The 22,512-nt window shown below is 50.6% G+C and overlaps 1 protein-coding gene across 4 annotated transcripts; it reads right to left on the bottom strand.

Moving 5' to 3' along the window:
- Nucleotides 1-1,057: 1,057 nt before the first annotated feature.
- On the bottom strand, nt 1,058-21,756 carry GRIPAP1 (GRIP1 associated protein 1). Of its 4 annotated transcripts, XM_059051410.2 has the most exons (26): nt 21,658-21,756; nt 19,533-19,599; nt 19,328-19,389; nt 18,319-18,345; nt 17,333-17,440; nt 14,841-14,991; nt 13,629-13,813; nt 13,386-13,433; nt 12,654-12,685; nt 12,503-12,550; nt 12,264-12,363; nt 10,879-10,956; nt 10,575-10,667; nt 9,721-9,855; nt 9,220-9,315; nt 8,777-8,989; nt 8,532-8,645; nt 7,729-7,806; nt 7,549-7,644; nt 7,364-7,420; nt 7,158-7,257; nt 5,109-5,239; nt 3,854-3,976; nt 3,603-3,696; nt 2,633-2,787; nt 1,058-1,608 (listed from the first exon to the last, which is right to left on the bottom strand). In XM_059051410.2, the coding sequence occupies exons 1-26, from the start codon at nt 21,697-21,699 to the stop codon at nt 1,516-1,518; spliced, it is 2,526 nt and encodes an 841-aa protein (XP_058907393.1). In that variant the 5' UTR covers nt 21,700-21,756; the 3' UTR covers nt 1,058-1,515. The 4 variants fall into 4 exon arrangements, with proteins under 4 accessions (XP_058907393.1, XP_066880014.1, XP_066880015.1 ...); XM_067023913.1 differs by lacking the exon at nt 2,633-2,787 and having other exon boundaries at nt 21,658-21,734; XM_067023914.1 differs by lacking the exon at nt 17,333-17,440 and having other exon boundaries at nt 21,658-21,730.
- Between the last annotated feature and the right edge of the window lie 756 nt (nt 21,757-22,512).

The raw sequence follows: 22,512 nt of genomic DNA, 5'->3' as shown, positions 1-22,512 counted from the left end.
CTCCGCTAGAGGGCTCTGCTCCTGGGTAGCAAGAGCACTGGGTACCAAGTACCTCAGGCATGGGTGGGTTCAAGCCCGAGCTGTGCCACTGACATACGTCCTTGAGCAAGTGACTTGCATTGTTTTTCTCTTTGCCGGATGGAGAGTTACCCCAGCTTGATAGTGTCGTTGGGAGCAGTAAATGGAGTGATGTGAAAGGGGCATGGCACACAGAGGACGCCTTATCTTTAACAATTAAAGGTGTGTGGTAATGGGGGAACAGTAATGCAGAGCCAATTTTTGCCTTTCAATGGATTTATCCATCCATATAATCCTCCATTTGCTCATCACACTCCTGATTTGTCCATTTGTCCATCCCTCGTCCCACCCACCACCCACTTATCCATCCATTCTCCCCCTCACACAGCCAATTACTCTGTCCTTCCCTCTAGCCACCCATCTGTCCATTTAGTCATTAATCCACCTACCTATTCACTCATCCATTTGTATATTCACCCCATCTACCCCTACCCATATGGATCCCCCACCACCCAGCTATCTGTCCATCTATCCATTGATCTATCATTTATTCACCTACTCTTTACTCTTCCCATTAGCTCATCCATCTATCTGCCCACTCATCCATCCACACATTCCCCTAGCCATCCATCCGTCCATTTATACCCCCACCTATCCATCCTCTACCTATCCACCTAGCAATCCATTTGTCCATTTATTCATCCAATCACCTATCCATCCATTTATTTCCCAACCTATCCATCATCAATCCATGCAACTTTCTACTTATCAATCAGTCCATCCAACCACTTATCCATCCTCCCATCTATCTACTCATCCATACCCACACCCCATACACATTCACCCACATACATATCTGCAGATATTTCTGCTCCATTCAGTTTGAGAGGCTGGTCAACAGTAACTGGAGAGAGGCTGGGTGAGGGTGGGGGAAGGAGAGTAAAGTTGCAGGCAGAGACCACCCTCCCCATTCCAATGGTATAACCTCCCCACCCCCAGCACATCCCTCATGGTTGGAAAGAATCAGAGCAGACAGTCAGTGGGTGGGCCAGTCTGGCCAGATGGTATTTTGGCTGCACAGCTTTTACACACACACACACACACGTTGCTAGAACGCTGAACATGGACCGTGCCCCACCCAGCATCCCCAATCCCAAATGCAGAGTAGCCAGGCTTCCAGACATAAATTAAAAAATAAAATAAAATTAAAAAAAGAGTTGGTCTCTGGGAGGGAGAGCTCATGCAGAGATGAAGGCAAAGGCCCCTGGGAGCCAGGGCCAAGAAGAAGGAGAATCCCTACCCCTCCCCTCAGGATTCCCCACTCCCCAGGGGCCTCGGCCCTAAGACAGGGTCACTAACGCCAGCCATCAGGCCTCCAACCCCTTTAATGTCCAGTCTCCCAACCTATCTGATTTTGGCGCTGGCCCCCATTTTCCCACCACAGCCCAAGGGAATGGCAGGTGGGGAAGGGAGGGAGTGGGTGCAGCCTGCAGGTCTTTAGCTGGCTTCTCCCGGTTCTAGGTCTGGGTCGGGGGACCCCACGCACTCCTTGCTGAGCCGCACAATTTCCTGGGACAGAACTTCCATGTCCTAAGAAACAAATGAGCCATCAGGAGTCAGAGAAGGTGGCAGGTGATAGCACTCTCAGCAAGCCTGGGTGTCATCCTTCTCATTCCATCAATGCCCAGCTATGTCTAGCCTGAGACAGGAAGGTATTTGGAGCAGCTCCCAGAGCTCCCAGCAGTGAGCTGGGCTTGGAAAAGGTGTGTGTGGTGTGCATTGAGGGGGTGAGGAGTGCCTGGAGCTAGGGATATGGACATGGGAGTGGATCATCTGCTCTGTGTGGTGAGGCTGGAGGACATGACCCCTACCCCTGCCAGCTTCTTGTCTCTAAAGGGTGAGCTTGCTTCTCAGAGGCAGGGGCCAGACTTGCATCCTTTCTGACTTCCCCCAGAGATGGGGAAATACTTGGGTGGCAGGATGGGTGAGTGGACACGTGGGTGGATGCATGGGAGATCCATGGTAGGCAAATAGGTGGAAAAATGAACTGTTCAGAGGACAGATGGAGGACAACAGGTAGGCAAGCAGGTCGCTGGGCGGGTGGGTAAAAGGTAAGACAAGGGGTGACTGATGAGTAGGTAAGAGAGAGTTATACATCAGGAAATGGGTGCAAGGGACTTCCCTGGTGGTCCAGTGGTTAAGACTCCATGCTCGGGAGTCTAGTCCCTGGTCAGGGAACTAGATCCTGCATGCTGCAACTAAAGATCCCACGTGCCGCAAAGACCCGGCACAACCAAATATTTAAAAAAAAAAGAAAAAGAGATGGGTGCAAAGGCATGGGAAGATGATTAGACGGATAGCAGGGCAAGTGGGCAAATAGTAGGTGGGTTGATGGGAGAGTGGCTGAATGTGTGTATGAATGGATGAGTGGGTGGGTGCAAGGATAGAGGGAAGAGTGAAAGACTAAACTGATAGTGAGTAGGTTGACTGGACGATGGGAAGATGAGGGGGAAGGAGTGCTTGGTGAATGGGGTGTGTGGAGAGGGGACTGACAGATGACCCAGGGACTATGTGGCTGGAGAGATAAAGGGGTAAGCTGGTAGGCCACACTTGCCTTGTGCAAGTGCATATTCTTGGTGAGCTGTTCCTCCAGCATGTTCTGTAACTTCTTGTTCATCTCCCGAAGGTTCTCGTCGCCTGGCTTCACTAGGTCTCTCAGGACGCTGCCCAGCCCACTACGGTCTGTGTGGCCTGCTGCCACAGACACATCTGCAAGGGCCCAGGCTGAGAATCACCCCCTCGGTCAAGCCAGAGGAGAGACAGAGACAGAGCAGGAGAGAGGGAAACAGAGAGCAGGGGAGAAAAATGGGGGGAGAAGCCATCTAATGGAGGGAGCAGAGGCTTTGCCATGTGAGACATGGCTTCACTTACTAGCTGTGCGGCCCTGAGAAATGGGGTTAGGAACTGACTCATGGAGCTGGAAAAACACATATGACTATGCAAAGCACAGAGCACACAGTCAGCTCTCAGCATGCATCAACTGGTATTATTCTGATTAATAAGGAAAAAACAGGGAGAGGAGAAGATGTGAAAGAAGGGAACAAAAGAAATTAAAATGGGAGATGGAGGAAGGAAGAGGAGAAAGGAGAGGGGAGGAAGAGCAGAGAGAAGGACCGTAAAAGGGATATGCATCCAGAGAATGAAAATTTCCAGAGGTGGAACCACTTAGACAGTAGGAACAGTGAGACAAGATGAAGGGGGGATGGGGCAGAAAGGAGAGAAAGCAGAGGAAGAGACACAGGGAGGAAAAAGGACAATGGGAATGACAGAGACACTAGAGAAAGGAGAGTGGAGAGACGACAGAGACTCAGACAGGAGGGAGGAGCTGAGACAAGAGATGGGAATACAGAGCAAGACACACAGGTCCTGGCCTGCCTGACTCTTCTGTCTAGCACCTGTGGTCTAGGCAATAACTTTGGTGAGTTCCATAAGGAGAGGAGAGAAGCCACAGCTCTGGACAGTGAGGAAGGAGTGGGTAGGTGAGGGGCTGGACGAGGGGTGAGGGCTGGGGAGGGGGCACTGACCAATCCGGCTGTCCATGACATAGGTCTCGATGATGGCGCTCTTCCGGCAGAGGTCCTCTGCCATGGACGCACTGCTCACCTCCAGGTGCTTCACCTGCAGGGTGGCCCAGCCCACCTCAGGCCCTCAACTGCGCATGTTCACCCATGAGGAGGGGCCTGGCCAGATATCGCCCCACCCCCACTCCCCACTCCTGCCACCCCGGCCTCCTCTCCAAGGGCAGGCCAAGAGGGGACGAGCAGGCAGACAGCACCTTCTCCTCCAGCATCCATTTCTCCTGCTGCGTCTCTGCCAGGCGCTGAAAGAGCTCAGCCACTTCCTCATCTGACAGCTCTGCTGGCCGCGGGGGCTGGGCCTGAGGGCTGCTGGATAAGGACTGCGGGGAAGAAGGGAGAGAGGCCAACACAGGCTCAGTGCCAACACCCCAGGTAGGATCAGGGGCTGAGAAGGAGAACCAAGCCGGGTGGGCTTTGCCACTGGGGCTGCAGACAAACTGCAGACAAGTCTCGGCACCCTCAGAGACTCTGGATCCCCATTTGCCTTTTAAAGGGGGAGACAGGAACCACCACACCATAGCCTTATTGAGACCATGAAGGGAGAGCCTATAACAAATGAGCTCTCACTTCCAGTTGACAGGAAAACTAGGGGAGAGAGAAACGAGCTGAATGATACCACTAGGAAGCCAGCAGGAAAATCCCAAAGGTGGGACACTTTATTCAGGTCAACTGGGCTGGTCTCTTCTATAGGTTGATGTCATAAAAAAAAGGGATCACACTAGATTCAAGAGACTTAAGGGACATAAAGCAACCAGATGCAGCAAATGTGCTCTAAAATTGAATGCTGGTTTTCATAAAACCAGCAATAAAGCACATTTTGGGACCAACTAGAGAAACCTCACTAAGGTCAAAGTATTCAAAAAGATGAAAATTTACCAAACTGGGAGGGTAGAGATCAACAGGTTACTTATAATCTTATTTAGGTTTTAAAAAAAGAGAGAGAGAGGTCTAGAAGGGTATGAACTAACGATGTATAGTTGTGATCTCTGTATGGTGAAGATGTGATTTCTTTGAATTTTTTAAAAAAAATCTTTGCTTGTGTTTTTTAAACTTTTCTACAATGTATACATACTACTTACAGAATGATAAAAAGGTTATTTCCAAATAAAAGTGTCTGGCAAGGAAGCTGACACAGACAACAATAATAATAAGTGATAATTATGAGTTGGATAAAAGGATCTCCCACATAGATAATGCACCTACTATGAGCCACATATTTTATAGCACCAGGAAAGGTGGAATTAGCCCACAGATGATGAAACAGAGGGTCAGAGAGAATAATTTGTCCATCCCCCATTTAGCAATCTGAATCCAAGTTGGTGAACTTGAGGAAAAGTTGACAAGAAAATGTGTGTGCTGGGCCCAGAGCAGAAGATGGCTGCAGGGGAGGGAAAAAGGAGGGCCCAGAATTTGGGTAGAAGCTGGGGCTGTAGGTTCTTCCCTGCCCCTTACCCTGGCTGGAACAGTCGAGCTCTCCTTCTCCCGCAAGATCTCACGGTAGCTGAAGGAGGAGATGCTACTGCTGTCCCCAGTCTGGGTCCGGCTTGGTGAATTCATCTCTGATAGAACCAGCTCCTCGAGCCCTGGGCAGAGAGGGAAGAGAAATCTGAGCCCCAATCCCCCGGGGTCCCAGGGCACCGACTGGCAAGAAGAGGCAGAAATAGATTTGACAGAGATGGAGAGAGGCAAAGAGACACTCAGGCATGGGTAACAGTGGAAGCAGACAGTAGGGTAGGGAAAGGCGGAAACAGAAAAAGGAGCTGCCTCTCTAGGCAAACACACACCAGAAGTGAAACAAAGGTGAAGATGGGGAGAAAGATGGTGATGTGGACACACATGGGCATAAAGTGGCGAATGCACTCAGACTCAGGATAAAGACAGCTGGAGAGGGCAGAGGGGCACCCCTATGTGCAGAGAAGGCCCCAGAGAGACAGCAAGCCAGAGCTTATGATAGAGGCAAACAGAGACCCTGGCTAAGGACACCAATCAGAGCAGAGACAGAGAGAGAAAAGATGGTGGCAGACTCGTAGCCATGCACATAAATCTGAATTTCACCTAATGGACAGATAGAATGTATGGCACACAATTTGAATCTTTTTGTTGATCTGTACACCAATCTGTAACAGAACAGAAATAAAAGTCCTCCCTTATAAAGAGAGGTAACTTCAGGAGACTGAGTGCCTCAGCAAGACATTGATTTGGTAAGAGATACACCCGTTTTTGCCATGTCACTTGAAACACAGCCACTAAGCTTGTGTCTCTGTTCTTGCAGCTGCTTCTGGGTGTCAGGGAGGGGGGCTGACACCACAAGCCAAGGATCTCCAGCAAGAGCAGGATGGCTGTGGAGGGACAGGAAGCACATTTTCTCTCACTTGTGATATGGGAGATGCATCAGAGCCATCACTGCATCTTATTTATTTAAACGTATTTATAGGCCATTTCTTTCTTTAAAAAAGTCCAAGGCAACTCAAATTTTTCTGTTGTGTCTTCTGCCTTAAGTGGCAAAAATAACATGGATTTTAGCTGCATAATGATCACACGGAAGTGTTGCTGCCTGATTGTAAGTCTGTCTCCCTAGCTCAACAGGGAGCTCCTAGGGGACTGAGACTTGTTGGGGGGCTCCTACCAGGGACCCTGGATGTGAGCGTGAGGGCTCAGTCCATATTTATAGAATGAGAGAATGGATACAAGAGACTTAGAGACTCTGGGTGAGGTGTGGGAGTGTATGAGAGATAGTGGAGAGACAGGGACACAGACGAGAGAGAGAGAAGAGAGACAGAGATAAAGGAACAGAGAGAAGAAAAAGGCAGGAGGAGAAAAGGAGAGAACCAGAAAGAGAAAGCCGGGAGAGAAAGGCAGATACAGAGATGATATGAGGAGGCAGAGAGAGACAGAAACAGAGAAGAGACACAGCAAAAAGGAGAGAGAGACACACAGAGAGATAATGCAGAGAGAGATAGAGGAAGGAGGGACTTCCCTGGTGGCACAGTGGTTAAGAATCCGCCTGCCAATGCAGGGGACACGGGTTCGAGTCCTGGTCCAGAAAGATCCCACATGCCGTGGAGCAACTAAGCCCACGCACCACAACTACAGAGCCTGCGCTCTAGAGCCCGCGAGCCACAACTACTGAGCTCACGTGCCACAGCTACTGAAGCCCATGTGCCTAAAGTTTGTGCTCCGCAACAAGAGAAGCCACTGCAATAAGTAGCTCGCGGACCGCAACAAAGAGTAGCCCCCACTTGCCACAACTAGAGAAAGCCCACACGCAGCAATGAAGACCCAACGCAGACTAAGATAAATAAATAAATGTATTTTTTAAAAAAGAAAGAAAGAAACAGAGGTGAGACAGACACAGAGAAAGGGTAAAAGACAGACACAGTGCAAGAGGGACAGAAGACACAGGAGAGCCCTGCAGAGTGAAGTACAGGGAGCAGCCCCAGCCTTCAGACCCAAGCTCTGCCTCCCTACACCTCAGCCTCCCCTGCCATCCGGGCCCCTCACCTGAGCGGCTCTTGCTATTGGTGAGGATGTCCTGCAACCGCTCCTGCAGTTTATCCGCCCGTTTCCGCTCCAGGTGCAGCTGCCGTTTGAGGTCCTTGAGCTGTGGGGAACGGAGGAAAGATAGGGGCTGAGGCCCGGTGGGCCCACTGGTGGGGGTGGCCACAGGGCAGGAGTGGGCCATGCTTGGACACCTTTCCCCATCGTACCGCAGCACTGCCCTTCTTCTCCAGGATTCGCTGCCCATCCACCGTGTCCTTCACCTCCTGTGGGATAGAGAAAGCACATCTGGTGGGTGCCAGAATGGCTGCATGCAGTGTGCTCCCTCCCTGCCCCATTGCTGCATGCTGAGGCCCGGGGTGTGTCGAGGGACCAGGAGGGACCAGTGGGTGACCTGCTTCAGGCTGCTGATGGTCTTCAGGTGGCAGTCCCGCTCCTCCTGGGCCTGTTGGAGCTGATCCCGCACACCCTGCAGCTCCTCTTCCTTGCTCTGCAAAGCAGAGGGCAGCTCAGGCCGCAGCTTGGCAAACCTCAGTCCTCCCACCAGAGAGGAATGCCATCATGCAATGGGTACCTTCAGCTCGCCGGCGTGCTGCTCCCGACACTGCTTGAGGGCTTCCTCTTGTTCCTGCTGCTGCTGCTGCAGAGATTCCTGCAAGACAAGTCCCAGGTCTGGCCACAGCCCCCCCAAAGGACGTCACACCCCCCAGAGGACATCACACCCAGTGAGTGGTGTGAGGGATTGCAGCAGGGCCCCTGCGTATGCAGAGAAGAAACAGAGTGTCACACTGAGGGCTGCGCCATTCACATCGAAGACCAACGTCTGCATTTACATCTTACTTTATTTAATAAAACATAACATAGCACTTACTGCACACCAGGAATGTTGTAGGGATTTATATATATATTAACTCACTTTATATAACCCTCCCATAACACCTAGACAGCCGGTATTATTGTTATCCCTTTTACAGATGTCGAGCAGCCCAGACAGGATTCAAACCCAGGCAAACAACTGGCTCCAGCATGTGTGCTCTTCACTGCTACGTGACACTGCCTCTTATGTATTACCATGAGTTTTCCAGAAAATGGTAGTAAAAGTTCTGGTTGCATCAAAATTAGAATTATTATATTATAATAATTTTCTGACAGAAGTACAATTTCAGAAGGAAGAGGTGCCTTTTCAAATTTGCACATCAGACATTCTGCCTTACTGATTGATGGCCATGGCCTGATCCCCTCCAGAGGGCTGCTGTTGAGCCAGGGGGCGCTGTGGGGATGCTCAAGTCCAGAGCCTCAGAAAGTTCCAGGGCCTGACCACTTCCAGTCCCCTGCTTTGACATGCATACCCCCCAACCATCCTCTGCACCAACTCACCTCAGCCTCCTTCAAGCGCCGTTCAAACCAGCCCTTGGCTCCATCCATGGAGTGTACCTGAGCTTGAAGTTCTTCCACCGTCTGCTGGAGAGTCTCCAGCTCCCGCGTTCGGGCCTGCAAGAGGGCAGACCCACAAGGGCCAGGTGGAGGAGGGGGCGCCTCACCCACGCCGTCCCCTGGCCCATCAGCAAGGCTACACTCCCCAGGTTTTAGAGGCAGAAAGTCATCATCACCTGCCCACCCACCTTCTCCTCGCGGATCTGCCCACGCAGCTCCTCCTCCTGCCGCTTCTTGTCTTCATGTAGCTCACGGAGCTCACGCTCATAGCGGGCACGCACCCCGAGCACCTCCTTCTCGTGCCGTAGTCGGACTGCTCCCAGCTCCTCCTTGTGCTGGGACTTCTCCTGCAGCGTCTCCATGGCTAGCTCATCCAGCATGGCCTTCCGCTTCTCAGCACTCTGGCACCCAGGAGAGGGGGGCAGGAGGATGTCAGTCAACCTCCTCCCCCGACGCCACACAAGGCCCAAGGAACAAGCCAAAGTCCACCTCCTCCCCATCCCGACTGAACGGCTAAGTCACTCACCCATCCTCATGGAACTGGTCACTTTCCGTCCCCTCCCATCCCCGTGCACTTGCCCACATCACCTGTCCCCCTGCAGACTGGGCCTCCCGCTGTGGTGTTGCCCACCTTACGAGCCTCCTGTAGTTCCTGGGTCAATTGCTCCTTCTCCTGCCCGAGTTCCTGAAGTTGTTCCAGCAGCCGACTATTGGCTCGCAATGACTCCTAATGTGGGGACAAAAAGGGTGAGTTTGACGAAGAGCCCCCAGGAGGTGCTGCTCACCCAGGACATTTCTGGTAGAACAGCTCCCTTGACGCTGGTGAAGTGGGTGATGTTCTATTTCTAGATGAGAAACATGGCAGAGGCTGCTAGCTGCTCCCCAGCATCCATTCTCCCACTATTATTCCGGTTTCTATTGTGGTATCAGAATGGCTATCCTAACTAACTGAAGAGGCTCAGTCTCAAGTGAAATGACTTGGTCTGGGACACACAGGTGCTGATAAGTTCAGGAGTCAGACCGGAACCCAGGTCCACCTGACTCCATGGTCTTCCCACAGCACCTCATGGGAAACTCCACTGAGCCAGGACTAGGGAACTAGGGGGAGACAGGTCAAAGCCAGAGGTGTCACCTGGAGCTGGGAGTTGAGGTCATCTTTCTGTCCCATGAGGTCCTCATACTCAGTCTGCCGCTGCTGCAACTCAGCTGTCAGCCCAGCAGTCTGTTCCCGGAGCATATTCAGTTCTTGGGTCTTTGCTGTTTGGATCTGGAGAGAGTGGTGGTGATGTAAAGTGGAGTGAAAGGGGACCCAGGGGCCAGGCATGGGGTGTTCCAGGGAGACAGGTGAAAGGAGAGCCAGGAGTAGAGAGAGAGTATTTCAGAGAGAAAAGCAGTGAGAGAAAGAGATCAACAGGGGATTGGTAAGTGTGGTATATTCATACAATGAAACAGTACACAGAGAAAGTAGAACAGATCAGTGCTACGTATGGATAAACCTCACAGATATAACGCTTCAGGAAAGAAGCCAGACATAGATTGGGTGTCTGATTCCATTTACATGAAGTTGAAGAGCAAGCAAAACTAATCTATGTTGCTGAAGGTCACAGGAGTGGTTACTTCTGGGGAAGTATTGATTGAGAAGGGGTAAAAAGGACCTTCTGGGGTGCTGAAAATGCTCTATATCTTCATCTGGGTGGTGGCTACATGGAGACAGATAAATATACAGACAGGGATAGTTCACTGAGTGTACACTTAAGATTAGTACACTTCTTGCACTTTACTGGAGAGAAACTAGAATGCAAAAAAAGCAGGGATGGATGACCAGAGAGAAGAGGGGTGGAAGTCAACAGAAAGGAGAAGCTGAGAATGAAACAGAAACAGAGACAGGAGAACAGCATGAGGTCCAGGTTGCCCCAATGTGGATCAAAAGCAGCGGGAGACGGGGAGCTGGGGAGGGATCGGCGCAGGCTCCCACGTGTCCTGTACCTGCTCTAGGGCAGCCAGGCTAGTCCTCAAGGCATTGTTCTCAGCCAAAAGTCCTTCCACTTGTTCCTGCGCATCCGCGCTCTGGATGGACACCTGGCCCCACCCCCACAACGAGTGAGAGTGGGTCCAGAACAGGAGGACAGGACCTACCCGCAGCCAAGAAAGAAAGGACACACATACACACACCCACGAGAACAACGACCAGGGGAAGCAGGACCCTGGGGCCTTGCCTGCCTGTAAGATATCCGCTGAGGCTGCCCCCACCCTCACCCCCACCTCCCTGAGCCCGCTCAGTACAATGTACCTGATCTTGTAGGGCCCGCAGAGCTGCCGCATGCTCCAGGAGCTCCCCCTGTCGTTGATCTCTCAGCTCTGCCAGGCTCTGTGGGGACCAGGCCAGGGGAGCCCATTCCAGACCTCAGCCTCCCCCGGGGTACATATGACCACACAGACTCCCCCTCTGACCACCTGGCAGCATGCTGCCAGTACTTGAGGGTCTTGGACTACCCAGCCATCAGAGATCTCAGGCTCACCCAGACTCTTGGTCATTATCCCCAGGGGGCCTCACACATCCCTGTATCCCAGGTCTAAGCACCTCAGAAACCACCTATGCTCCTGGGGATTTCAAATTCACTCAGCCCCCATCCATAAGATGGTCTCACACTCACCCAGATTCCAGCTCAGAGGCCCCAGGATTCTCAGACACACTCAACCCCCAGGGACTACAACTTCACCCAGATTCCTGACCCCAACCTCCAGGGGTTTTAGACACATGCAACCCCCATGTCTCTAGTTCCCAAGAGTCTCAGACCCACCCAAACTCACCACCCCAGATCCTATAGGTTTCAAACTGATACAATTGTGTAGTTTCCAGCTCCTGGTGAGGTCTCAGACTGATACCTCACCTGCCGCTCCTGTCCCCAGTCTCTGGGGATCTTCACACCCAGCTTTACCCAGACTTCTGTCCCCAGCTCCTAGGGGCTTTAATTAGACCCACAGACCATCATATCCCCCAATCCAAGGGACCTGAGACTCACTCACTCTAAGGGGAAGGCTGGAGGCTTTAAAGTCACCCAGCCGCCAAACCTTAGGAGCCTCAGACCTACCTAGACTTTTGCTCCAGTGGCTGGATGTCTCAAACTCACCAGTTTTTTATTCACAGTCCCCAGGGACCACCAACTCACATGATCCAACTTCCTAGGTGTCTTAAGACCCAAACCGGCCCCCAAGTTCTGAGGGTCTCAAATGCACTCAGCCTCCAGGCCCAACTGCCTTACCCTTGAAAGTCTTATATCCACCCAGCCCCCATAGGTCTCAAAGTTACCCAACCTCCAGGGAGTTCAGACTCACTCCAAACTCCTGGTCCCAATCCAGTGACCACAGATTTCTCCAGATTCCTGTCTCTAATCCCCTGGAGTTTCAGATTCATCCAAACTTGTGGCACACAGTCCCCTAGTCCTCAGCCCCGCTGAGATCTTTGATTCATGCAGATTCCTAGCCCAACTCCTATGGCTCTCGGGGTTCCCTAGTTCCCATTTTCTTAGCTCCTAGGGGGCCCAGGACCCATCCAGTCCCTATATTTCCAACACAGGAAATATCAGACTCCCCAGCTAGCCTCCATAGACCTCAGAGCTCCCCGGACTCCCAGCCCTGTCCCTATCCCAGTGATCTCAGAACCCAATCCCTCACCTGATTGGCAGCCTCAAGTTCCTGCTGCAGCTTCTGAGTTCGAGCCAACTGGGCTTTGAGATCAGCTTCCTTCCGCTGTTGTAACTCCTCAATCTTGTTCCTGGGGGTGATTGGTGGGAGGGAGGGGCACATTGACCAAAGACTGAGGCCCAGTCTCCCAGCTCTGCCCCTGTGATCTTCGGTTAATCCTGCTGGGCACTGCCCCATTGTCCACCAATATCCTCAACCCTAGTAGTTACCGGCTGTCATTGAATAGCGTCTCCTTTTCTGTCTGCAGACGGCAAAAACTGGACACAGAAAGACAGACATACATGGGTCCATTTCACAAGTCAATCCCCTCCCTAGTCCCCCCAAACCCCTTCCCCACAGCTCTGGAAGAAAGAAATTTACCTTTCTTGTTTCTTTTTCAGTTTCTCGGCGAGCTGGGGTGGGGCAGGAGGGTACAGACAAGTGATAAGAATGAGAATAATATTAATAAAGACAAAAATTAACTTCATGTTTACAGACACTCCCTACTAAGTCCTTTATAGAAACTGGAATTTACTTTTGTTACCTCGTGGAATCCTCAAAATAGTCCTGAGAAGTGAGCACCACTGGCTTTACAAATGGGAAACTGAGTCTCAGAAGGGTTAAATAATTTGGTTGTGCAGCTGGTCGGCAGCAAAAACATGACCTCTACCCAGCTCCTCAGGCTCCAAAGCCCAACATTTATGCCTCCGACCTATCGACCGATGACCATGTCATAGAATAGCTAGGCTGGGAGGCCTGGAAAACAGGATCATGATTGGCTGCCTCACCACTGGGTCTCAAGTTCCTAAGATAAGAGCCAGGGATCTATAAATGCTTGGATGGATGGATGGATGGATGGATAGATGAATGAAAAAGCAGAGATCGGAGGACCCAGAAGGATGGGATGGGGCCTGCCATGCACAAGACATATAAGGACCACATTAGCCCATTTCATATTGAAAGCAAATCCAAAACATAAATGTGAGTGTCTCCATTTTACAGATGACAAGACTGAGGCTTTGAGGAGATACTCTGCCCCTCTACCCTACCAGGGGAAGCATGGCAGGTGGGGAGTGGGTGGGGCAAAGTCCAGGGAAAGCTCAGCAGCCCCACCTTAGCAAGTTCTTCCTGCAGCCTGGATGTTTCAGCCTGCTTCAAGGTCTGCTGGGAAAGATGAGGGAGGGAGTTGTTATCAGCAAGGGGGTAGGTAAGACCTGTGCCTTTCCCTGCCCTCCTGCCTTCCTAATCCATCAGCCCACAAGATGGTGATGTCACAGATATCTCTGTGGGACCACAGGCAGAGCTAGGGCATCTGCCTGCTTCCTGGCACCCCAGCCCCAACAGACCCAGATTCACCTCCAAGCCTTGCAGTTGCTCCCAGAGCAGTCTCTTTTCCTCCTTCTCCATTTCCCATTTCAGCTCCACTTCTGCCAACGGCATAGGGGCCAGGACAGGGGAAGCTGGGCCCCCCAGGGGATCCCCTTGATCCTCACTGGCAGCTGGGGACCTTCCAGCCTCTTTCCCATAGCGCTCCTGAAGGGCTGGTGGGTAGAACACAGACATATGATGGATGAGGTAGTCTCAGAAGACCCCTGACACACCTCAAATAGAAGAACTGGCCTTCAACCCCTTAGGTAGCAGAAACCCTGCCTCAGTGGTCATAAGCCTACAAAACAAAGGTTCACCCCCACCTCTCACAAATCTTTTAAGCCCCACCAACCACGGAAATCCTGTCTACCATCAAATCAGCCCAAGAGGGCTTCCCTGGTGGCACAGTGGTTGAGAGTCCGCCTGCCGAAGCAGGGGACAGGGGTTCATGCCCCGGTCTGGGAAGATCCCACATGCCGCGGAGTGGCTGGGCCCGTGAGCCATGGCCGCTGAGCCTGCACATCCGGAGCCTGTGCTCCACAATGGGAGAGGCCACAGCAGTGAGAGGCCCGTGTATCACACACACACACACACAAATCAGCCCAAGATAATTTCCCAAGCCCCACTCCTATCCCCAAGCTCCACCCACAGCCCTCCATTTACAGCTGAATCCTCCTATAACCTCTAATCCCCAGCCACATTCTACAAAGTCTCCTTCCTGATCACCAAACTACTACCCACCACCCCACAAGCCCAGCTGCTCTCCACAAGTCCACCCACCAGGACACTCACTCCCACACTTTATCAAGCTTTCTTTCAGCTTTCATCCCAGACCCCACTGACAACTTGGGCTCAGAATCTTCCTAACACTCCTTCATTCACTTTCTCCATTTAGCAAACACCTCCTTTCTGATGTTCAATCTACTTATCAGTAATATTTGCTAGGTACCAGGTGCTGAACTAAACTCAGGAATATATCACCTCTTATCTCTACTACAATTTTCCAGGTGGTGGACATTACTACATGCACTTCGTAGATGATGAAGCTTTGGCTCAGAGAGGTGAAATGGCTTGTCCAAAATCATACACTGGTTCATGGCAGGGGCAAGCCTGATTCTGAAGCCTTTTTCTTCCCCCAGGGAAGACAACACCTTACTCAAGCCCCAAGGTCCCCACATCCCCAGGAGGGTCTCCATGCACCTGCCACGTTCTTCTGCAAGGCTGTGTTCTCTGCCTGCAGTCTCAGCAGCTCTCCATCCACAAGGCTCCCGGCTTGGGCAGCCCCTGCCCTGGCAGCCCCATCCTTCAGTTGCTGGTTCTCCTGCTCCAGCTGTTCCATCTGGCTACAGAGCTGAGCAGGGGACAAGTGAAGTAGCAGAAAAGCAAAGAATCAGAACAACATCTGCTGAAATATACATAGCATTTGGCCCATGTACTTTACAATTCATTTAATTCCCATAATGCCCCTGTGATGTAGAGGCTCTCATTACTCATTATCCCCACTTCACAGATAAGGACACTGAGGCACAGATGTTAAACAACCTCAAACTCAAACACCTGTTAAGTGACAGAGACATGGAAGATGGAGAATACTGAGAACAATTTTCCGCTTGCCCACTTTCAACCTCACAGTCGCAATCCAAGACCTCAGGATCCTCTGGAAGTTGCTGGTCCAAGATGTCAGCATCATGGATAGCCCCACTGCCAGCCTTCTTCTGTGGAGGGGTCTGCGTCTGGGAGCCGAGGCACCACAGACAGCTTTCAGAGCATTTCCCGGGTTAGCACTGCCCATGGCTCCCTCTCGTTAGCCCTTGGAGAGCCCGTGGAGAGGAGTACAACGCAAATAAAACTAAGCCAGCCCCCTGCTCAACTCCTGGAGAAAACACAGTTCACACAGCACACCTGACAAGATCCTTTGTCCCCATTTTCAGATGAGAAGACTGAGGCCCACAGAGAATTTTTATTTTATTGCCTGGGATATTTTCTACCCAGAACACCATTCCTTTCATCCAGTTCTTCACATGACTGACTTTTTTGCATCCTTCAGTGCTCTGCTCAAATACTACCTTTCAAGTAGTATCCCCCAACAAAGAAATTCCAATACTCTCTAGCACAGCATTCTGTTTGTTTCTTTATTACCTAGCATGAATCGCAATTAAATTTACCTAATATGTTCTTAGTTTCTTAAATCTCTGAAAATGTTTGGATCATAAATTGTGATTCACAATTAAATTTTATTTTGTAACATAAGTCACAAGCATAGATTCGGAAGCCAGATCCCCATCCCACCCCTAGAATATAAGCTACCCAAGAGGAAGGACTATTTTGTACTGCTCACAACTATTTCCAGAACACAGAGCACATAGTGGGGACTCAATAACTATTTGTTGAAGGAACAATTGAGCTGAAATATCTTGGCAAATAAGTGGTGGAGGCAGTCCTGGAACTCAGGTCTCCCTGTGAGCATTTCTAGCTTCCAGGAGGAGGAGGGGTAGTGCGAAGGAGGTTCTATACCTGGCTCAGTGCCTAGCCCAGGGCAGGTGCTGAGAAACATGAGCTGGGTTTATAGAGGAATAACTGCCCCTGCCTTGCCCGGCAAGAACCATGATACCACTGAGGCCAGAGGCAGGAAGCAGTGAGAAGTGAGGCGATGAGGTCAGCTGTTATGTGAGCACCAGGGGTTCTGAAACTTCGGGGACAAGGACCTACTGGGAGGTGTTGTTTAAAGAAGCAATGTGGTAAGACCTGTGCGTCAGGACAACCGTTATGGCTTGGTCTGGTAAAAGAAGCTAGGAGTGAGGAGACCAGCGAGGAGACTGTGGGAATAGAGGTGGTAAGGGCTGAGGCAGGGCAAGGTCATAGGATGGATATAAAACTTTTAAATAGTCAAGAAATATTTTAGAGGGAAAATGAATTAATAAAAGGATACTATCAGTAGCTAACACCTACATAGCTGATACTATGTGCAAGGCTCTGTTCTAAGTGGTTTGTAGACATTAACCCATTCAATCCTCACAAAAGCCCTGCCAGGCAGGTACTGTCATTATCATCTTTTCCATTTTAAATATTTGGGAACCAAGAAACAGGAAGCTTAAGTGACTTGCTCAAGGTTACAGTTAGTAAAAGGCAGAGCCAAGAGTTTAATCTAGGCCTCTGGCTCTTAACTACTACTTACTAAATTGCCTCTGGTACCTACACAAAGGTTGTGTTTTTGGTTTGTTTTCTTTTTTAAGGTTTTGAGCCCTACATTCTCAGGTAGAGCCTTGGAAATACCTTTTTTATTGCTGTGAAACTTTTCCCCTTAAAACACATGAAAAACTTAGAAAAGGGAAGCAGCTCGAACATCCTTCCATCCCATACTAAGCATAAGAATTTTACCTAAGACCTCCCAACAACCTGGGGCTCCATAGCATCAACCCCAAAACATACACAAGGAGACTTGAAGCTCAAAGGAAAGGAGTGACTTGGTCAGGAACCAGCTGACCTCATGGCTTGCAGCCTTCTAATCCCAGCACAGTGGGTGGTCCCATCTGTCAAATCACTGCCCCCCAACAGACATAGAGGCCCTGTTTCAGCACCATGGACAGTGACCCAGGGCCAGCCTCTCTCCAACCACCCTCAGCTGCCCTCCGGCTTCAGCCCAGGTGGCCCCTACCCCTTGGACCCCCCTCAACTATCCAGGGCACCAGCACCTTGCTGAACTCGGCCATAAGCGTGCTGTTCTGCAAACGGAAGTCCTCCTCCTGGCTGTGCAGCTTTGCCTGCAGCATCTCATTTTCACTCAGCAGCCCCTCGACTTCCTGCAGTGGCAGATGTGGGCCAGGTCTCCAACAGGGGTAGAAAGGATGGGGCAGTAGGGCAAAGAAACAGAGAGAGGGAGAAAATGACATTTGGGGGGAGAACATAGGGTACAGAGAATGAGATGGGTGAAATCAGGAGATACAGGGGGAAAGACAGACATAGGAGGGATAAAAGAGGAGATAAGGAGGGAGAGAGAGACATGGGGTAGAGAGAAGGGAAGATGCGGAAGGAGAAAGGGATGAGGGAGACAGTGGGAGGAAAGAGAGGGGTATATAGAAATAGGGAAGAAAGGAAGCAGAGAAAGATGGGGAAAGGGGGTTAGATAGGGAAGGAGAGAGGGATGGGATGGGAGAGAGAGAAGAAAAGAAAAGGTAGGATGACAGAGAGATAGGAACAGAGAGATCAACAGAGGGAGGACAGAGAGAGGGGGTCAGGGAAAGAAATGAATCAGGAAGAGAAAAAGGAACAGGAGAGAGAGGAACGGGGAGACAGAAACAGGGGAGAGAAAAACAAGGAGTCAAGAGACAGAAAGAAAGGGAAAGAAGAAAAGAGAGAAACGATGGCAGAGATAGGAACAGGTGGGGGAAAGAAAAAGAGAAGGTTGGGGAGAGAAACAAGAATCCGAGAGGAACAGAAAGAGACAGAGAGAGACTCAGAGAGGAGGACACAGAGAAAGAAAGGGAGAAGGAAAGACATACAGAGAGAGAGACAAAACAGGAGAACAAAGATAGACACAAAAACACATGGCAGGGAGGTAGTCACAGATGCAAGCACACACACAGAGAAAGAAAGGCCAGTACCAGGAGATCCCAGCATACAGAAATATCCCCTCTAAGGCAGTCTCCCCGACACATTTACCCCCCAGGGGTCCCCTTACCTGAGCTTTCTTGCTCTTGCTCAGTGCCTAAAGGTGAGGGAGGTGAGAAGAGAGATAAGGTGACCAGAGATGCACTCCCTCACTAGGGTATGGAGATATTGTGGCAAGTGTCAAGGGGGGACAATGATAACAGGGGGTGAGGGATGGGGGTGTCTTTAACCACAATTTGTAGCCCACAGGAATGATGGAGTGAGTGAGTGGGTGAGTGAGAAGCACCCTGCTTACATCCTTTCCTCTAAGCTCTTGAGGCTTTTCATGGGTCTTAGTATTTAACCCTTCATAGGCTGGATCTCCGGGCTCAGAAATTATGGCTTCACTGTTCCATCTGTCCAAACACATCTATGTGGATCCCTCCCATGCACCGTGGAAACTGCTGTTCCCCTGCTGGGCAGCTGAGAGCATTGCCAGGTTGGGAAATCAGCACCCTACCAAAGAGAAGCCTAGATTTCTGACTGCCAGACTTTTCTGCATTCTGTATTCCTTCATCTAACAAATATATATGGAGAACATACTGCATATAACATTGTACTATGCATGGGGACAGAGCAGTGAAGAAAGAGACAAAGGAGGGCCTTTAATGCCTTGAGGGGCCATGATAGGTTATATGCTATCTTATCTTCAAAGGATTTGAGAGGTAGGTTTAGTGTCACTTTACCAATAGGACCAGGACAGGGGTGGGGAAAAGGAACACAAGGCAGGAGTATGAGTGGGGACAGGAGGCAGATTCAAGGCAGATTTACTGATAGATTCGATTATTTAGTTAGAAATCAGTGAATGAGAATGAGTAATTGAAATTAAAAATGAATTAAGAGTAAATGAAAATTAATTAATAAATTAAGCAGACCTAGATAAAATTACCAAACAAAGGAGACTTCCATGAGAAATTTTTGAATGACTAGTGACAGCATGAAACATTAGGTCTGGTTCACTGTAGGTGCTCACTGGACAGAGGAATGAGTCAGATGGCTACAGGGAACACACGGGTGGGTGAGTAGGTGGAAGGAGGTACCTTCTGAGCTTTGCTGAACTCCTTATCCAGGTAGGCGACCTTCTGTCGAAGACTGGTAAGTTCTGGTGTGGGGAAAGCAGGGAGTCTCAGCCTCAGTCAGTGGTAGGGAGCTGAAAGGTCCTCCTGCCAGGCCTCTGAGATTTTTTTTCCCCTTGGCCTCTGTCTTCCAAAGCCACCCCCATCTAATGAGACCCTCTTGGCTCACCAACACCATTCTTGCGTAGTTCATCTGAAAGCTGGTAGTTGTTTGTCCGGAGTTCTAGGAGCTGAGCCTTAGGGGGAAGCAGGGAAGGAAATGACTTGGCAGGAATGTGCCCCCTACCCTCATGAGGAGAGAACCAATCCTCTGAGCCCTACAGACCCTGCTGCCCTCCATGCGCCTCTTTAGTTACTCCTAAGACCCCTGCCTGCTGCATCCCAAATGAGTCCAGCCACTCAGCCTGTCCTACCTTCTCCAGTTCTACTTATATAAACACAGCCAGCCTCACCTGTCTACCTGCTGCCTCCGTATCTCCCCTTCCAATCCAACTATGCCCTCAGGCCATGACAGAGTGCTGACCCAGTCAGTCTCTTGCTCATGTGTGTTCCATGCCCAAAGGATAAAGTCTGCCTCTTCATCTGGACTGGCCTCATCACACGCTAAACACTGTTTTGTCTTCTGTCAGAGGTGTTGTCTATCCTCTTGGCCAGAGTAGGGGGCAGGGGACTGCCTTCCTCCCTCCTTCTCAAGGGAAGAGGGCCTGGTATTATGACCAATTTCACTGAGTAAAAGGGGGCTGCCCAGGGTCCCCACCCCCAAGGCTCTCAAAATATGTCCAGACCCCTTTCAAGAATTGAGGGAAAGTGAAGTATGGGCCATTCCAAACAGCATATCCCTACCTACCAGCCCTGTAGAGTGCTGAGGCCAATTCTTCCCAGACCACCATCCCTTACCCCACCAGGACCTTACCCTCTCTCCCATGGCACCAGCCTCCATCACTGGGTGGTCTGGTAAAGGTGAGAGGGCTTGGCCTCTATAGGATCTTTCCTGCCCCTGTCCTCTCCCAGACCCAGTGATCTGTCTTCCCCAGTCTTGATCTAGTTGGAACACCCCTGGCACCCACTTGCAGTCCCTATCCATCAGAGCCCAATGGTTTTCCCTTCACTCATGACCAACAGAATCAATCTTCCTCATTCAAGGATCCCCTATACCCCTCAAGATCTCCCCAGTCATAATCCAATGGGATGACGCTATACCCTTCAGGGTTTTTCCCACAAAAGGCCTTGGGTGGGCCAGTTGGATTACTCTTACTCACATGGAATACTTTGCACAAGTTACAGGGGCCTTCCCCTTTTTTGGTCCAATTATCTCACGCTTCCACCCTCAGGGTCCCTTGCATAGAGACAACCAGTTTCCTTCATTCAAGGATGAATGGATTACCTGCTCTCACTCGGAGTTCCTCCTGTCCTCCCACAGGACCCTACGCAGGGTTTCCCCCTTTCAGAGTCTCCACACAAAATCCAATGTTCTTCCCCAGTTAGGAATTCTCTCAACAAGGGCCCACTCTGGCCTTTCATCCATCTCAGAGTCCCCCCAAAAAGAATCAAGTGGTCACAGTACTCAGTCAGGGTACCTCTCCACAGACCGGTGATTTCCCCTCCACGCGGTCCAAGGTATCACTCTTTCACCTCCTCTGGTCCTCTCTCTAACAAGGATTAATCGTATTACCCATTCAGGGCCTTCTTCACCCCACATCTAATGGGATCACCCGTAATCATCCAATGGTACTGCCCTCTCTTGGGATCCGCTACCACCCCTCGCACAGCAGCTCCACCTCTCAGGAACAATCACATGTGGGGGTCTTTCCCCAGTCCCCTGACATAGTGGTATCTCCCACAAAAACGTCCACCTCCCACCGGTAATGGTATTGCCCTCTCCAGGGCTCCCCACCATGAAGCAAACAGCCCAACGCCCGCTTCCTTCCTCTCCAGGCAAAATGGTTTCGCCCTCTCAGGATCTCCTCCCCTCAAAGCCCAGCATTACCATCGCCCACCCAAGGTGTCCCCCGCACGGGCCCAAAGGTCTCGTCCCCTCCAGGTCTGAGTAAGGTATCGCCCACGCTAGGACTCTCTCTTCCGCCCACAAGGCTAACAGAATCCATTCTCAGAACCCAACAGTATCTCGGAATCCAGTAGTCTCACCACTCAGAGCCTCAGTTTCCCTTCTCCAGACCAACCCCTTAGGCTCAAGGTCCATCCCAACCAACCCCTGCTCAAAGCTGGTGGCACTATCTTTCTCTTCCCCGCCCCCCATTGCCTAGCCCGGTAGTCTTTTCCCCGGCAATCAGCACCTGCATCCGCTGAAACTCCTCCTCAGACAGAGCTTGCGCCATGTTCCTCCCCCCCACCCCCCCCACGAGCTTTCTGCACAGACGCAGTTTGTCTCTCCTGTCAGTAGTATTAAGGTCGGACCAAACCATTGGGCAGGAATAGAGGGGGAGGAGTCTACTCCGGAAGTTCAGCATTTTGGAAAACGAGAGAAGAGAAGGAAACTGACAGGTTAGGTGAATTGCAATGTAATATTTTACCAGAATCAAGGTCATTTGTTCTGGCTTTTGAGCTCTCATAGACTACTCATTGTGATGAGAAACTATGGCATCCCTGTGTCATAGGTGGACTCGTCGCTAGGCATGCGTTTGCCGACCGAAAATCACGCTTCTGTGGTACTCCTTTAAGGAGAATCGTTGGCTTTACCGTAGAAAAGAAAGCGGAAGCTTTGCGCACGTCTTGTTCCCGCCCTCCTTCGAGTGACCCCGAAAGGGAATTTCGCTCTGGTGAACCCGTTGGCGTTTTTTTTTGTTTGTTTTGTTTTTAAAGATTTGACGCTGATTTTCTTAACATGATGCTGTTGTTAGGTAAAGGGCCTAACCACCAATAAATTTAAAATAACTGTGAGGAAAGAATGGCAGTGACTCAAACGGGAAAGCTGCATTTAAAAAACAAAAATAGGATGATGAAACACCGGGAACAATCAAATAAGTATTAAAATGCATTATAAGCCTCTCTTGTGCTTTCTGGCCACCTCTGCAAACCCTGCCACCCAAACAGTAGTTTTTATATGGGAAAGAAAAAAAAATAGAAAGCATGTTTAGCAGCAACATATCTGTACTAGGATACACCCTATTTTCTTTATTTTGGGGGGGAGG

This window comes from Kogia breviceps, chromosome X, assembly GCF_026419965.1.
Source record: "Kogia breviceps isolate mKogBre1 chromosome X, mKogBre1 haplotype 1, whole genome shotgun sequence".
NCBI classification, from domain to species: Eukaryota; Metazoa; Chordata; class Mammalia; order Artiodactyla; family Physeteridae; genus Kogia; species Kogia breviceps.
The sequence above is the reverse complement of the archived record's forward strand: the minus strand, read 5'-3'. Positions and strand labels throughout refer to the sequence as shown.